Raw genomic sequence first — 18240 nt, 5'->3', positions numbered from 1 at the left:
ATCGTATGCTCCTGATGAAGTATTTAACCCGATAATGTGACTCCTTCAACGTTGTTGCCATCTAGCGGCCCCGTGACGAAATACAAGTGTTCTCGCGAGATGATGGCATGCTCGTTCTCGTCCGCATTGTCCGAAAAAATAGCGCAGACAGAACAATTAACATTTTTACTACCGGAATAAAAACAAAATCATACATAATAAAATAAGCTACATATCATGTTGAAATCAAAATACTTGTAAATAAAGTACCCGAGTAAATCGGGGCGTATCTACTTTATATGGCGTCACGTCTAAACAGGCCGTCGCTACTTCCTGCGACAGGCGCCATTTTCGGCGTCGAGGCTGAATTACAGCATGCTGTTGTCAAACAGATAATAATAACTCAAGAGACGTATAGCTTGATTGTTCACATTTGTTTCCACAATGGGAAGAAAAAAGAAGAAGCAGATGAAGCCGTGGTGCTGGTATCCTTTCGTACAAACGACCAAACCTTAGGTTTAAAGGCGGAGTGTTCTGAAACAACTCGACAAAAGGCAGGCCTCTGTTAGCTTATTTGTCTGTTTGTAGGCTAACGCTAGCTTGAATAATGACATTTCAGGCCTAAATGACTTCATTAAGCAATGTTAACGTCCATAAAGTTTTCAAAATCGAGTGAATTTGTAAAATGTGTTTCTTATTCCGCTCGCTTGTGTAATAATTCGTTTTTCGGTGCTGGCTAACGCGTTAGCTGTGCTAATGTCGTAAACTGCTAAAGCCTAAATTAACACTAGGCGGTTTCTAATCAATTCGTACAATCTACACACAACACAGATGCACAAAATGCAGGGAAGTTCAATGCAAGTCATTGAATAATTGTCTCGTTTAATGTAATTTTGTCTTTTCCACGTCATCCTGTTTTTTCGAGAACAAACCTTAATTCGCTCATCAAGGTACTGCAATCGAGATTTTGATGATGAAAAGATCCTCATTCAGCATCAAAAGGCCAAACACTTTAAATGTCACATTTGCCATAAGAAGTTATACACTGGTCCGGGCCTGGCCATTCACTGCATGCAGGTAGGTGAACACGCTCTACTCCCTGTTAAGTTCTTATGTGGTGCATACAATATTTGCTCACTTTGTGTATTTCAGGTGCACAAAGAGACAATCGACAGTGTACCAAATGCAATTCCCGGAAGAATCGACATTGAGCTGGAGATCTATGGTATGGAGGGGATTCCTGAGAAAGATATGCAAGAAAGAAGACGAACGTTGGAACAGAAATCTCAAGGTTTGGGCAGTTTTTGGTTGGTCTGGGCCAATAAGTTTTGCTCGACATACATTGACCAACAAATTATCGCCAATATACGATATTCATAGCATTATCTTAGACCAAATTAAGCACTAATGTATATATAATAATAATAATAATGCAAGGTGTCAATTCCAACAGGTATTCCCTCCCGTGCACACACTTTTGTCTATGTGCTTCCCCAGAAACACAACACTTCCTGATTCTCCGCGGATCCCCTTTCAGGTTCTCGTGTGCGATTATGGGAACAAGGCCTGGGTCGATAAAAATTTTGCTCGACGATATATTGACCTACAAATTATTGCCGATAAAGGATAGTATTGTCAACATTATTTTTAGACCATGTTAACCACAGATCTAATGATAATACTTAAAAATGCAGGCATACTTTTTCAAACGCAATACATTTGTATGTATTGTATATTTTAACATTATAAATGGAATGTAAAGTTTAACATTTCCAAGTTAAATAAAATAAACAAATAATACAAATAACATATACTCTGTTACCAACATTTTGCACTTGAATATTAATCACAACCAGAAGCAATTCTATAGGTTCTATCTCTGTTCGAAGGAGGGGTGTGGGACCGTCAAATATACACAACCAAAACAAAAAATGCAGCGTTCAAATTTCACCGCGGCATTTGCCGCGACCGCCCTCGTCATTTGCCGTAATGCCCAAAAAATTGACCAACATTTGCGGAAAGAACATGCCGTGACCGCCCTTGACTTTTTACTTGTTAATGAGCAAGGGATGTAACAGTAAACGGTATAATGATAATTTGCGATAATTCCCGACTGTTAGTAATACCATTACATTTTTTTAATGACCGAAAAACCGTCATTTATTAATGCATTTTCGGCAACATGAAGTCAGGCGCATGCGTGCTAGCGTCATTTGGCTTGATAATCATCGCGGACCAACGACACCGACTTTGCTGCGCAAATTTCCCCTCGGAATAAACGAGCCAAGCGCTTGTTTTAACATTTTCCCTCGCTTTCCGTCGTGCATTTAAGAGCACACTGCTGTGTTTAGATGGAGACAGGTGTGTACAATATTGGAGACAGACGCATTTGTCCCCACACTAAAAGTATACAGCGAAGGAGAAAACTGATGTTTTGCAGCAGGCAATGTGTCGTGAACGTTGTCACAACTTGTTTATAAAGTCTTTTACTTTGTTTACTGGGATGTTCTCTCCTTTATTTAACTGCAAACTGTATCAGTGTTCAAATAACATCAATACTAGCTATAATGTTTTGTCATCTTATCGAATTGAACGCAGGCGGTGAAGATTGTTTATTCGATGGTATCACTCCGGGGTGTTTTTTGTTGGCCAAACTGTTGTACTGAAACTCTAGGGAGGCGTTGGAGAATAACAAAGCTTGTTTATTAGACTGCATCTTCATTAGCCAAACTGCTTTGTGTTTTATTTTGATATAAAAAAGTAAAACACCAAGTTTTGTTTACAGTAATTTGTGTTTTTTTTCCATGTCACTTCAAAGATCATTCATGTGACATCATTTGTTAATGTGTTATTGTGTATAGTTAATTCCTATACGACATATTTCTGCTCAAACTCATAATGGATCTGTCCCGATACATCATCTACATGATGTATATAACTAAAAAAAAAAAAAAAAACTCGGGTAAGGGTGGGTGGTTGTAAGGAACAGTGTAACTCGGCCTGTCGCCATCACGTCTCCACCTCAACGCTTGATGTTAGTTTGTCTAAATTGGCAGACGATCACTTCTCCGATGTCTCCATCATGTCCAGAAGTTTCTTCTTTATCTGGACGCCTTCTTCTACTGCATTCAGCAACTTTGTCTCGATTGGAAGTTTTCGTTTTAGTCTGTCCTGCTTGTGGCTGTTGAGTTTTGCCTCGTGAAAAAATAAATAAATAAAATTATAAGGATTTTTACAAAATTACATTCAATAATCATGAATACATTATTTGGGATAAACTCACTATAGCAAATGTGTAAGAAAGTGACATGTTATTTACAACATGTCAAATGGCCCTCAACATCGTCGGGAAACAATGTGTGTCAATAAAGCACTTCATCGAGGTATTTTAATTTTGACAGAAACTGCAGTTTTACTTAACTCAATATTATTTATTACAAGAAACTACTCAAAGTATTTTTAATACAACCCTATTTAAATACATCTAAAACAGCTGAACTTTGATATATGCTTGCTATCTTGACTTCTGATTCCAAAGCAAGTATTTTTGTCACACTGTTGTCAAACAATGATAATATTAAAAGAAATGGGCAAAATATGATTCCACATTGTTGAAAGTGGTTTGTAATTGCAGTGCAGTTCATATAAAAATGTTTTGATGACCCAGATATACAACATCTATCTGCCTTTTAACAATATTACTTCCTAGCAATGCAGTTAGCGCCCACATATCTGAAGTAGAGCTCTTCTCTCTTTCACCACAGAAGATTGTGGATTGCTCCCATTGGAATCTTGCTGCTCTTGTACATCATTCGGCATATCTTTGTCTGTGACCAGGCTGTCAAGGGTGAATGGAGAATCCGAACTCCTGTGAGAGCTTGTGTCAATATCTGATGTTTCTATTCCAAATTGAATGAATGTAGTTGATGGAGAACCGCCCCAGATCTGCTCGCATAGTTCGAAGTACAGCAAAACAACTCTACCGTAACCACTTCTTCGACCTGCGTCGACTGCTTGTCTGTACTTTCCACGAATCGCTTTCAGTTTAGTGCAGATAGTTGTTTTTGTGATGTCCTCTTTCCGATGAGGAAATTCCTCAGATGTCCCTCCAAGCCCGTACCGCTCCAAAAATAGGGTAAGAATGTCACCAAACCTGGACTGGCAAGTTTCCCAGTCAACACTTTGAGTTTTGTTAACTTTAAACTCCAAAACAATGCTTAAAAATAGCTCTACTTCTGTTAGTCCACATATAAAATTATTTCTTGCTGTGACCCGCCATTTTTGCTATATGCTGCCTCTGGAAATGACGTTTTGGATGTTTCTGATTGGCTAAAATGGTCCTAAGTCCTAGGCTACAGCGCCCCCAGTATTTTGGCATGCGTATTACACTCAGTGTATGCTTGGGGGCAGAGATAGTTTTTTTAAATGCGCGAGTGTGGCTGGAGATCTTGTTAAGACGTTAGTTTAAGCGGTGGCTCTTTGTTGTTAAGGCGGCCGCCTTAACAATCCTGGATAACGTTTATCTATAGTCTTATATTAGACATTACAAATGACATGATGGTATTACGTTCACACCCCAACACTGCTTTACTTAACAATCAGTAATCATGATTTCAATATTGATGATAATAATAATAATTATTTTGCTTTGGTGCCCTTCTAACTTGCCTTGGTGCCCTAAAATATGAGCCCTCCTTTAAGGCAACACTTGCCGTGACCTTAAAAAGTTAAAATTCGAGGCCTGAAAATGACTAAATAAAGTTATTATTGTGACCAAAATGTTCACGGTTACCATCAATGTTCCCTCTAATTTTTCATGTGTGTGAGCAAACGCACAAACACCCTGAGCATTCAGTGGAATACAGACGTGCACACTGTGGTCATACCAGCAGCACATTTGTCTCAAACCTGACATAACAATTTAAATGTCTTATTATAATCAAGTGACTAGTCAATTTCAAGAGAGTATTTTCTAATATATGTGATTTGGCCCACTTGGATATTGTTTTTTTTTTAATCAGCTATGCACTACAGTATTTTATGCCTGAGTGGAGGTCCTGCTTTGGAAAGATTGTGTACCCCTTTCAGAGATCACATTCAGTTCCCCTTAAAACATTCACATGTTGCATGAGATAAAGTGTTAATTAACTTTCTGTCCGTAAAATAAATATTTTTATTAGCAATTATGTAGTCTTGTAACATCATTTCATGATTAATATCCAAAAAATAACATTCTTAACAAATGACAGTAGAATAAGCACACTGATTGAGCAATCATAGTAAAACGACCTGAAATTTACACTTTACGTGTAGTGTTGGAGTTGTCCAACTTTTTGTGTGGCCATAAACGCACCAGTGGCTAATTGCCATAGTGTATGTGTTGGTGCAGGTGAGAGATAGAGCAAGCGGCTGCTGTTGATATAACAGATGACAAAGAGTTGCTTTTGGCTTGGTTTGTACGGTAGACAACGACCAGTTTTGCTAGATAAAAGTATTTTACACATTGTTTTGGTGTGGTTATGGCCGACAAACAATTTCGCTAAATAAAGGGACAGATGGAATTCCTGTTTTCCTTTAAGTGTCTCCACAGACGTTACAATAATTTAAGTTTTGACAAACATTGTTTTTATCTGTTGTGGCCGCCTTTCGTCACCTGTTACTCACAGTTGCAATGCAAAATCATACAAGACAAACGATTTGTTTATTTTGTTTAGAGTGGGATTAGATTTTTTGCGCGGCATAGATTTGCTGTGTGCAGAGGACGCGTGAGCAATGCGCAATTGCGCAGGTGCGCACCTTAGAGGGAACGTTGGTTACCATTATTATTGCATGTGCTCAAGAAGTATTATTGAATGTGCCCGAGAAATACCGGTACTTAGAAACACACTCAAATCTTTAAACCAAGTTTTTTTTTTATTTAATAGCTAAAATTAATAGCCACACAATAAACGTTGTTGGCAGATGAAACATCAAACATTATTCTGGCTTCATAAGAGATATATTATTTTTGAGTGTTGGAATATGTTTACGTTCCATTTTAATTCGTAAACGTTTTAGAATGCAAATTGGGTGATAGTTGGTTAATGTGATATGCTCACTGCAGCTTGCTATTTGACGTGGACATCGAGGGACAGAAGTAGAGTCTAAACGCGAGAACATTCTATAACACCAGCAAAAGATACTAGATTTGTTGCTAGTCATTTTTAATAATAAAAAAGTTGACGATTCTCAACAAAATACATTGTACAATAAGCAGCAACAACTGAAAATGGAGCAAAACAATATATTTTTAAATGTATGTATACATGTATTTAGCCTTTTTTAAAGGAAATCATATAGCAAATTATATGATGAAGCCATGGTGACTATATCTCTAACCACGCCCCGACCACCACAGCAAATAAGGGGAAACCCTGCAAGTGACCCTTTCAAACGCTATAAACGGTTATCATTAGTATGTTTTACCATTGTAATTAGAAGATCAAGAACTTTTAATCATCCCTAATAAGTAAACAAATATTACGAATAAAATTCACTCTCAATCTCTGTTAGCACTTCAATAAATATTGATCATCTTTAAATGCAGTTTTTTTTCCACAGTAGGAAGAACTGCCGGCTGGGTGGTTTGTTTCGTTTCTTTTGTTGCCATCACTTTGTAACAAATTCAACATTCTGGCACATTTGTCCGTGTTGATAGGCTTATCTTTCTCATTCTAGACATCTGGCTTTAAAATGTTTTTTTCCCTCCTTATTTTTGTTACATTGCATTGCTTCGAATTAGTGACCAGCAAGGCTCTATTGCTGCCTAATGTGTGCGTAAGCTAGCACTCCCGCTTCCACTCACGGAGACACACACAGACATGGCACCTTATAGATGCTGGCATAAATATCGATTTTATTTATTGTTTAGATGAATTGTTTTGATTATCGTCCCAGACTTACTTTTTGATATGCACTATTCAAGCAGACACAGTCAGAGTGAATTGCCCTGTTGCATATAATGAATGGATTGAGCTTTTAATGATATATTTTGACTGTTGCCTCCCTAATTTCAGATGGAGGGAAAAAAAGGAACCCAGATGATTCGGATGAGGATGATGACGACGATGAAGCAGGACCATCAGTGCAGCAAGTGACTGGTGTGCCGCCTCAGGTAGGCTATGCTGCACCTATGGCTCAGCCTGGGATCCCTCCTGGGGCGGGTGCGCCGGGGATGCCTCCAGGAGGATATCAAGGTGAGTGCCAGATTTTAGAAAACAAGTTTAACTATACAGATCTGAGACTGTGTTACAACATGCTGTTCCCCTTATTGTTATAGGAATGCCTCCAATGATGCCAGGTGTTCCTCCCATGATGCATGGCATGCATCATGGTATTCATGGAATGCCTCCAGGGTAGGTTCACAATCTGTCTTTATTTGTGTTTACTCATCATACTTTTTGGTTTTTAATGCTGGTAAGTAAGGCTGAGTGCTTTGACCCAAAATTCATATCACGGTATAAATTAAATCCCTTCACGGTAATTGTATATATCGCGGTATAAATGTTGCGGTGTTTAACTTATAATGGAAGTGTCTTTGAATGGGTTTTGTAGTCCCCTAGCAAAGCTAAATTGTTTTTTTTAAAACAACAAAAAAGCACATTTATAATGTAATTTTGTGAGAATTTATTGTGCAGAAGAACAGCATTAAGGATAGTGCCTCAGAAGTACAAAAATTCTTACAAAAATAAAGTGGATATTGTGAACAGTACTTAAAGTAAGATAGGTTTTCTGTAAGGCAAATGCCAACAATGGAAAGGTTTTGTAATCTAAAAATAGTGCAAAAGTTACCAAACAATACATTTTCCACACCTTAAAGAACACAAATAAATAAGATACTCTGGTAACACTACTTTAAGTACATAGAAAAGGCTTTTGTTCTCTTGTGTAAAAATTGTAGTGCAAAAGTTACCAAACACATTTTCCTCATCTTAACGAACACAAAAATACAATTCCCAACAACACTACTTCCAGTACACAGAACATACTTTTTTTTTTGTCTGCTGTGCAAAAGTGTCACTGCCTGACTGAACAATATATTTTAAGAGGGAAACACCGTACATTTAGCATCCATCCATTCATTGACTGTTTGTCCATATTTTCAGTAATAAACAAAAACAAAAAGCAGCATATTTCAAAATAAAATCACAAGCTGCAACACTGTACTTTAGTGTCCACTCCAGTTCACTTGCTTCCCAAGTTAGGGCAAGAGTAGGAAGTTATTAGCTACAAACTCTCTGTATAGGACAACTATTGGATTCATTTTTATGGAACTATGTTGAACTGTATGATGCCTAACAAATGCATTTCTGTTATATTCGTGCAGGATGATGCCAATGGGTGGGATGATGCCTCCCATGATGCCAGGCTTGCCTGGTATGCCCCCAGGTAAGCTGACTTTAGAAATGTTAAACTGCATTTATATCGCACCTAGATCAGTGCAACACTTTTAGGTAGGGCAAAACACAAGAACAAAGCTTGTTTATTAGACTTCATCTTCATTAGCCAAACTGCTTTTTTATATCAAAAAGTAAATGCTATGTCTGTTTTACATTACTTGTGTTTTTTTCATGTCACAAAGCTATTACTTCAAAAATCATTCATGTGACACATCATTTTTTTACTGTAATATTGTGTGTAGTTAATTCCTATACGACATATTTCTGGTCAAACTCATAATGGTTCGGTCCCGATACAGCATGTACATAAAAAAACTTCCTCTATCAAAATGTACAAATAGAGATAAAGGCATCATGTAATGACAAAAAGTTGACAAGTTGATATTATTAAAGAATAAAAACTATTTGTCTTTAAATATATGGATAACGTTTATCTATAGCCTTTTTATTAGACATTGCAAATTACATGATGGTATTACATTCAGACCCCAACACTGCATTACCTAACAATCAGTAATCATGATTTTAATATTGATAACAATAATCTTATTACTTTGGCCATAATTGGCAGCCCTAGATCTCATACATGAACACTATTTTTTATCTATATGGACAAAAAGTGCAGTTACCTCTCATGGCCATCAGGTGCCAGCTTTCAAAATGATTTAATTCATATATATATAGATAATCTCCTGCTTCGAAATAATATGTTTGCCTTGGTGCCCTAAAATATGAGCCTTCCTTTAAGGCAACACTTGCCTTGACCTTAAAAAGTCACAATTCGAGGCCTGTAATTCGAATACTGTTAATTAAGACCCAGTTGTAGTTCTAAAGTATTTATTAGTAGCCAGCAAGAAGGTAACATTTTTGACGTGATTGATGTAAACCAAGGTCACAACACCAGTAGTATGTTACATGAGGGGGCGTGACTACAGGATAGTTTCCAAATGGGAAACATTTTTCCATTAATTTTGCATGCATGTTATGGAATTTTACGTTACATTTTCAATGATTGATTGTAAATGTTAAAAAATTATCTACCAAAAAACCCACTAAAAATTATGTGGTACATTACATGGGACATGTAAGTGTCAAGACAGCCGAAAGAGGTTGGTAAATGACAAATCTAGAGATAAAATATAATGTAGAAATGCACCCAATTGCAGTGAAATGTAGTCTTTATTATACATTTTATTATCCTCTTTTTTTTCGCAAAGGGTGCTCACATCTCTAATATTTTTATTTAAACGAACAGTAAATATGGCCCGCAACAACGCCAAAATAACATTTACAAACGTACAGCAGTCTCCCTCTTCGCACCCACACACACTGGCTCCTCCCTTATTCTTGCCTTCCACAAACTCATCCAGTCAAGGAAGAATGTGATTTTCCGGGTTTGCAAACACCAAATTTGCATAGGTTACACAAAGTTGACACATCTTAAGAAATAAAAATTGTTCACTCTAAACATTGTTTGGGAAAGGATAGTGCCATTAACGTGTTTGGCCTTTTTCTGCTTGCTCAGGAATGCCACCGCACATGGCTCCAAGGCCAGGGATGCCCCTCATGGCCCCGGTCCCCACAGCAGGAGCGATACAACGACCAACGGTAACAGTGGCCCAACCAGCTGTCACCAAGCCTCTTTTCCCCAGTGCAGCACAGGTTGGAACCTCACAATGTATATATTTCCTAATTACACATCTGTGAAAGCATCTTCCCTACATTTGAGGGTTGTTGCATCAGTTTTGTGAGATTACATGTTTATTTGCTTGCCTTATAGCGGTTTTTACACTTTTTAATTGCGGACATTTTCTTACGACCTTTTTTCAGCCTTTAGTCAGCCCGTCTACAATTTTTTTTGTTTAGGCCCTTAAATGATATGATATGCCAATGCTGTAATCTCCTTTCCACCATGCTGCAGATGGGCTCTGGTGTTCACTGCAGCACAGCAGCCGTTTCCTCTCCACCTGCAGACCTTCAGTCTGCCTCCTCTCAACTTCCCTTTCCTAACACGCCACAAGTACGCTCACAAACAGGACTGTGGCTGTCAGCTGCATGTCGCTTTCTCACTAACCGCTTGTAGAGTTTGAGTTGGAAAGCAGGCATATTGCTACTGGTGTTTGCCTTGCAAGCCCACTTGTGCAGCAAATGTAGTACAAGCGCTACACAGTTGGTGTAATGGAATACTCCCCAACAACACCTGGCTGTGATTTTTGTTATCATGCATGAGCTTTGTTAGACTTGACCAGGATTACCGTTTGCATCATCATAACTTTGTCAGACATGCATGACTTTTGCCTCAACTACTTTTGGTTTCAGTTAGGGCTGGGCGATTATGTGATTGTGATCGTGATTAATTTGATTTCGATCACGGTAATCAGCTATTAGCATTTTCCCTCGATCAATCATGGCGTAAATGTCTGCTAAAATATACTGCAGTAGGGAAGCAACAATGCTTGGAATAATCCTGCACGGAACAATCCGCCTTTATTGACCATGATCCTGCGTGTGTATGTTTGGTTGTGTTGATGTCCCATCCCGTTCCACCGTCGCGGAAGTCTGGCTCGTCACGGCGTAATTTATGTTCAGTCAGCGTTTGTGCCGCTTCTCCCTTACAGAGCTGGAAGTGCAACCCAGAAGAATACAATAAAGAAATGCGTGTAACACTACCATATAAGTTAAAACACAATATTGAGAAGGAGCAGCGACTTTAGTGACATACTTTAGTCTCACTGCAGCATATCAGTAATCCTGTCCTGAATGCGAATCGCATGCTGTCAGGCACAGAATGTCTTTGTGACTGAACTACTGTATTGGTCTCGACATAGAAAGTAAACACCCACTAATTTAATGAGAAATAAAACATTTTATGTTTAAATATCTTTTAAACAGACTTTTTTTTCATGTGTCTGCAAAGATTAAACTCTTCTGATATAACATGTACCGTATTTTCCGCACTATAAGGCGCACCTAAAGACCTCCAATTTCCTCAAAAGCTGACAGTGCGCCTTATAATTCGGTGCACCTTATATATGGACCAATATTGAGCCACAACAGGTCTCGCAACTACGGTAACTACGCCGACTTCATTTTCCCCCTTCTACGGCTGCTTACCGTAGAAGAAGAAGCGCTTCTTCTTCTACAGGGTAGAATGAAGTCGGCGGTTGCTTATCGTAGTAGAAGCGCTTCTTCTTCTACGGGGGAAAATTAAGTTGGCGGCTGCTTACCGTAGTTGCGAGACCTAAACTTTATGTAAAGACCCAAAAATGGCTCCTATTAAGAGACGCGCTTACGACGCAGAGTTTAAACTCAAGGCGATCAGTCACACAGTAGAACACGGAAATAGAGCAGCAGCGAGAGAATTTAACATTAACGAATCAATGGTGCGGAAGTGGAGGAAGCAATATGGTGACCTGCGCCAAGTAAAGAAGACTAAACAGAGTTTCCGAGGGAACAATGCGAGACGGCTACAGTTGGAGGACACACTCGAACAGTGAGTTGTTGAACAGAGAGCAGCAAGTAGAAGTGTCAGTACAATCACTATTTGTTTTGTTGACATTCCCTTTAGCGCAGCTCCATCTAATGGATGCATAACGTAACCCCAGCCTCTACTGTAGTCTATTCTATGCGCTTTGTATATGAACAAAGTTTTAAAGTAGGCCATTCATTGAAGGTGCGCCTTATAATCCGGTGCGCCTTATAGTGCGGAAAATACGGGTACTAAAAACTCTGCAGACACATTTTGTGTTTAAATAATTTCTGAGTTTGTGTATAAAAAAACTTTTGTTCCTGAAATAATCAAATGTGTTTTATGTGTTGGAACACATTATTTTACAGTACCTCAAATACAAACTGCACTCAAATGTACTTTTATTAAGTATAAGATGCGGTTGTTGGTTTTTTAACAATTCCACAATCTGGGTCACCGCTTGCCGTTTGCCAAAGCACTGGTGAGAAGCACTGATGTATACAAGTAATCAAAGAATACAAATAGTTCACCATTTTAAAGTGTTGTTTGGTAAATGTTAACTTGAAATCGAAGTCTTAAACTATTCATTATTTTACTGCAGAATGTGTGTGATGACAAGCAAAAAAACAAAGTAACTTTGAGAGGAAAAAAAGTTGTTGTCTTTACCACCACAAAACGTACCGAAAAAGAAGCAAAACCGTGGCCCTAAAACCACTGTAGCAGTGATTACCTGTACCTTTGCACCTCCAGGGAGCACAATTATATGAACAAAATGACAGTTGTCAGGGTTTAGCATGTACTACCTCAATCCAAAAATGTATGTTACAACATACTGCAGTAGTAAACAGTAGGGATGCGATGGTACTCGGTATAATTCTGCACGGGACAAATCCGCCTTCAGTTTTAAAAAGTTGTAATATTAATCAAGATCGGATGATATGAAAAAATTAATCCTAATGATTTTTTTGCCATATCGCCCAGCTCTAGTTTCAGTACTAAGTGGATGTTTATGTTTGTGGTACTGAGATCAATACCCAAAATGGAAGAAATAAAAACCAAAGTGGCCTATTGAAGCTAGGGTTAAAATCATAAAGGATTATATTTATTTTAAAGTTGTGGGCGTGTGTGTCCAGATCAATGTCTTCCTGAGTCAACGGTATGCTGTGTCAAAAGAAGCAATAAACACAAGTTATATTACGGTAGTCATTTACCCTCGTTGTCCATCCACAGGCCCAGCAAAGTGCTTCAGGAGCCGCAGCATCGAACTCCCACAGCACAGCAGGCTCCTCCGACCCGCCCAAAGCAACATTCCCTGCATATACCCAACCCTCTGTCTCTTCCTCCTCCACTTCCTCCTCTAACCCATCTAGCAGTACTGTGGCCAAACCCCCAGCCACAGTGTCCACTAAACCTGCCACCCTCACCACCTCGAGTGCAACTAGTAAGTTGATCCACCCTGATGAGGATATCTCGCTGGTAAGTTGCTTGAACTCTCTTTTTTGCCCTTATCACAGTAAGTAATGACTGATACATATAATAGAAGATTTAGTCAATATGTATTCACGGAAACATAACAGCATACCTCAAGTTGAATTGTTGTAGTTTACAGTTGACTTATTATGGTTAAGTGTGCATGTGAAAAGATGAATCCAAGCTTGATTATTCTCCATAAGGAATTAATGTACCACCATTTTTAACACCTTTATGAATATTTGTCATTATTGTAAGGGTCGTAGCAGTCATTCCTTTGTCTAAAAGTCCGCTCTTTGTGTTGTCTCTAACAGGAGGAGCTGAGGGCACAGTTGCCCCGTTACCAGCGTCTCTTAGCAAGGACAGGTCAGGCCCATGTGGCTGCTCCACAAGTGGCAGCTGTAGGCGGCATGATGGCCCCACAGCAAGGCCTGCCACTACAGCAGCCGGGCATGAGGCATCCCATGCATGGTGAGAAGCACTAGAAGACACATTCACAATGGGCCATTTCAACCTTTCAGCACTTCAGCTCAATGGACGCCTCGAACTTTGCTGGCTAAGCCATGCCCTTTTTATTACTGTTCTCACATCCCATAATTAAGTCAAAAATGGGCAAAGATCAGCAATCAGTCGTTTGAATGTTATACAAAATTAGCAAATCTTTCCTTCCTGATGCTAAAAATCTGTCATAATGATCACTTAAGAGGGGTCTAAATTTACTTTACCAAAGTGTACATTTATGAAATCTGTCTTTTGGAAGGCGGAAATTGTAATTTGCTGTTTATGCAAAGTGCCGGTGGTCAATGAGGAAAGACCAGCCACCACTCAGAGGTCTTCAACAAAGGTGTCAAATATTTAGTTGATCGGACTTTTTCATTTACCGGTATATATTATTTTTCCACAAATGTAAATGTTTTTGAATACACTTTAATATTGATCCAACACACTAGTGTTTATAAATGGTAGACACTTTAATTTTGATTCAACGCACTAGTGTTTATAAATGGTAGTGGCTTGGAAACCCTTTGCACTTTAACTTGCAGTTTTAAAAAAACAAACATTAAAACTATATTATTGTATTCATGTTAGCATTTAAGATGGCTAGTGATTAGCACTCTAGCTGCCAGCTACCGATTAGTGGTGTAGTTGTCAGCTAGGGATTAGTGCTCCCGTTGCCAGCAAGCAATTAGTGTGCCAATTGCCTGCTGGCGATTAGCCTGTCAGTTGCTCGCTAGCGATTAGCGGCACTACTGCTATAATTCAGATATCTTAATATTGCACAATAACAATGCACTTTTGTGAACAGTAATGTAAAACAGAACACTTTTTTACACGATATATAAGTAGGGGTACCCTGGCATGGGACAACATTGACTCAAATTTACCAGGAAAAATAGAAGATTCCTTAGAAGTGTTGCGTTCCACTACAAGCTACTGCTATAATATTCATAAAAAACAATACGTATTTTCCATAGGGCTGTAGCTACAAAAACATGCCTGTGTTGTTTACGAAACAAACTAATACTACATTAAGCTACTTTTTTGTTTACCATTCATGAAAAAAGTGAGTTTCTTCAGGAGGCCTACAGTATGTGTCGTCAATGATCAAAACAACTACTAGAGAAAAGTAGTGCAGTGGGAGGGCACTGCAAATTCCCCTTTGTCTGATTGGTCTAAATACTCAATGATTGACAGGTTGGAAGCATTTATTCCCCTCTAGTTGAGTTCTCAGTTTCTCCCATTGGAAATAATAGACACTGGAATAGTTCATTCCAGGGTATAGCTGTTGCCATCATAAAACCGCTATCTGCAGTGTTTTTAAAGCAACATTAACAGCCGCACAACTCTAAAAATAAGTTGAAGACTTATTTTTGGCAAACTAGCAAAAAGCTGGAGATTTCCAAAATACCAGTGGCAGTGTGGGTAAGATTAAGGGCATGGTGACCATGACGCCATCGCATAATTTGCTCTAATGATATGATGTTCTTTAAAAGGGTTTAAAAATATATACATGCTTTTAAAACAAATCTCCATGATTAATTAGTATTATAATATATAAATAGAATATATGTTATTATTTTGCTATATTTTCAATTGTTGCTGCTTTTTGTACAATGTACTTCTGTTGAGAATTTTTAAATTTTTTAGAGATTTTTAGGTACTTTTTCTAAAGAACCACCACCAAAAAATCTAGAATCTTTTCCTGGTGTTATGACAGAATGTACTTGTGTTTAGAGACTTTACTTCTGTCCCTCGATGTTCCCAACAAAAAGTGAGCTGCAGCAAGCATGTCAGACTTATTTCGCTCTGCTACTTCAGTTTGACTTGCTCTCCTTAAAAGCCGCCACTGTCCTTTTTAAATTTGCACATTTTGTAGATCGCTGTCCGTGGGTATATATATTAGTTACATCCACATCGCTGACATGCTGACTACGCTCCACACAATTGCGTGCATCTTGTTTACGTCATCGGTAGTGATGTTTTTGGTGATCAGTCATTTTTTCGGCTGCCAAATTTTAGGTGCATTACTAGTCAATAGTGCGCAAATAATAGGTTATACATCCATTCATACTGTAAGGACCTGTTTATGGTAATGTTTTATGTTTTTTTAATTTATTTGATGTTCTTATTTGTTAATTTTTCTTATGATTGCAAACTCTGTCTGTGCCTGAAAGCGGATTGGCGGAGAATGAGGAAGTGTTGTTGTTGTGTGTTTGGGGAAGCACGTAGACGAAAGTGTTTGCACGGGAAGGAAAACCTGTTTGAATTGGACCGGTTAGTAAAAATTAAAAATATTGTTGGACTTGTGACTTTTTCTGGAGGCTACAACATTATATTTGTTAAATTTGATTTCACATTTAAAAAAAAAAGAAGAAGTATTTTTTAGGGTGTGGTGGCTTTGGTTTTGCCGTGATAGTGGGCCACTATCAGTTACATTAAGGGAAAACTCTGCAGTTAATCATTTGGTGACTGAACTGAGATCTTTTGACTTCTGCCAAGAACCACCACCAAACGCTGAATTGGTTTTCGAATAGTACAGCCTCGGAGACATTCCGTTTTTTAATTTCCACTATAATCTGGATATTCTCGGTAGCAAATGGTTCAAAGGAATAAACTGCCGTTTTTTTTGTTGAACAACATTGATTAACTGTGTTCTTTTCTTGTGTGCTCTCTGTAGGTCAGTATGGTGCCCCTCCACAGGGTATGCCAACCTTCATGCCTGGAGGGATGCCTCCGTATGGGCAGGTTCCTCCTCTGGTGCCCCCTTACCAGGGAGGCCCCCCCATGGGCATGAGGCCACCTGCCATGTCACCTGCCGGGCGCTACTGAAGCAGCAAAGCAGCAACCACATTAGGTTTGAGGTTAACACCTTTCTCTCATCCTTGTACATTTTCTGACCTAGCTGCGAGCAAAGAGCAGTAACCCCAGTGGTGGAGAAGACTTAATTATTTGTTAGCAACACATGGACATTTAATGTACCCACAGTCCAACACCACACAAGTTCCTGAATGTTTTTTTTGTTATTTGATCACTTGTGAAGATTAAATTCTTTCCCTCATAGGTTTCACTCAGGTTCTTAGGGGTGAAGTGTGTTAAAGTGAATCATATTTCTGTTGAAGCTGCTGGACTTACATGAACGTACCAACCCCTTACAAAGGCAAGTTTACCTTGTAAACCATTTATTGGATTTTGTTTGTTTTTGTAGATCACTCTGGCCCTCACAGCATGCTTAGGTGCTGTTGGACTTGCGTCCCCAACCTTGGTTGGTGAGGGTCTCGGTGATAAAGATGTTTAGTGTTACCAATCTGCAGCTCATAAGTCTCTAGCTTTCTTCTTATTTCAGGCTTGTTTTAAGATGTTCCTGCTTAAAGGGTACCTGTGTGCATCCTTTGTAATGTTTTATCAATCTGTTGTAATAAAATCCACCTTAAAACTGCAGTGCTGGTTTGTTCTGACGTGCGCGAAGGTGAGTCACGAAGGTTTGTACCATGCTTTTTATTTTAAGATGCAAGTTGGCCATCGTTCTCTTTATGTGGCACCCACCTGACATTTTTCTAAAGACCTCAAATTTAAAGACCCAAAAGCTTGCTTTGAACTAAGATGGTCAACTTGTGGTCCAAACTACTGCATGATATCACAAAGCATATGAACAAATGGTTGAAAGTATATTAAAGGTATTTTATTTTGAAATTTAGGCATTAACTTATGTTGTTCAAAGTGTACACATTATGCAAATATCACCCAGCTATACAGTATCTGCAGCAAATAGCAGCTCTAATCATTATTTAAATGGGTTATAATGTAATGGGAATCCAAACTACATTACTTTTTAACCTTTTTAACTAATGAATACAACAAATGGTTGTTACAGAAAGAGCTGAACTTGAATTTATTTACTGCAGTATGTGTATTCTAGGGTAGATCTCATTATCCTCTGTATTTAAAATGCTTACATGTTCATTGTTGAGTGTTGGCCATCCGTCTGGGGGGGAAGGGGATTTTCTGTATGGGTCATACAGTCAGGTTGGTCACATGAAGACAGTAAAAAGAAAGATTGTCAAATTTTTTCCTGGATTAAAAGTGGATTACACCAGTCAGTGTTGCTGCCGCTCACTTACTGCTTGCTTTGTATCTGTTTGTCGTCTGTAGCCCTTCCCACTCAACTTTTCAGCCTTGTGCCCACTCAACTGGCGCTACAGGCCATTTAATCTCAGTAAGTACCTGCTGTTCCTTGTAATGTCGGTCTGTACTGTACAACTGGATGTTAGGCCTGGTGTTTATTCATGTGTGATGGAAATATGCTGTGTAATTCCGACTGTTATAGTAGAGATGGTAGAAGCGGAGGCACGTCAAATCAAATGGTAGCCATGGGAGGGACTGAAA

General features: G+C 38.7%; 1 protein-coding gene across 5 annotated transcripts; it reads left to right on the top strand.

The window, feature by feature from the left end:
- Positions 1-298: 298 nt before the first annotated feature.
- Positions 299-17295, top strand: znf207b (zinc finger protein 207, b). 5 transcript variants are annotated; one of them, XM_061983723.2, is made up of 12 exons: positions 299-464; positions 930-1056; positions 1132-1270; positions 7035-7214; positions 7298-7373; positions 8345-8406; positions 9943-10079; positions 10339-10437; positions 13117-13362; positions 13671-13827; positions 16535-16711; positions 16919-17295. In XM_061983723.2, exons 1-11 carry the CDS (start codon positions 424-426, stop codon positions 16684-16686), a joined length of 1416 nt encoding a protein of 471 aa, XP_061839707.1. In that variant the 5' UTR covers positions 299-423; the 3' UTR covers positions 16687-16711; positions 16919-17295. The 5 variants fall into 5 exon arrangements, with proteins under 5 accessions (XP_061839707.1, XP_061839708.1, XP_061839706.1 ...); XM_061983724.2 differs by having other exon boundaries at positions 9943-10025; positions 16535-17295; XM_061983722.2 differs by having other exon boundaries at positions 16535-17295.
- The last annotated feature ends 945 nt before the right edge of the window (positions 17296-18240 follow it).

This window comes from Nerophis lumbriciformis, linkage group LG25 (assembly GCF_033978685.3).
Source record: "Nerophis lumbriciformis linkage group LG25, RoL_Nlum_v2.1, whole genome shotgun sequence".
NCBI lineage: Eukaryota > Metazoa > Chordata > Actinopteri > Syngnathiformes > Syngnathidae > Nerophis > Nerophis lumbriciformis.
Note: the sequence above shows the minus strand (reverse complement) of the source record. Positions and strands in the feature narration are given on the sequence as shown.

What these genes read in the sequence shown, in the direction of transcription:
- znf207b (XM_061983723.2), top strand. Translation starts at nt 424, where the DNA reads ATGGGAAGAAAAAAGAAGAAGCAGATGAAGCCGTGGTGCTG. An exon ending in GTTGGAACAGAAATCTCAAG is followed by an intron (nt 1,271 to 7,034) that starts GTTTGGGCAGTT and finishes CCCTAATTTCAG; the next exon opens with ATGGAGGGAAAAAAAGGAAC. An exon ending in CTGATGAGGATATCTCGCTG is followed by an intron (nt 13,363 to 13,670) that starts GTAAGTTGCTTG and finishes TGTCTCTAACAG; the next exon opens with GAGGAGCTGAGGGCACAGTT.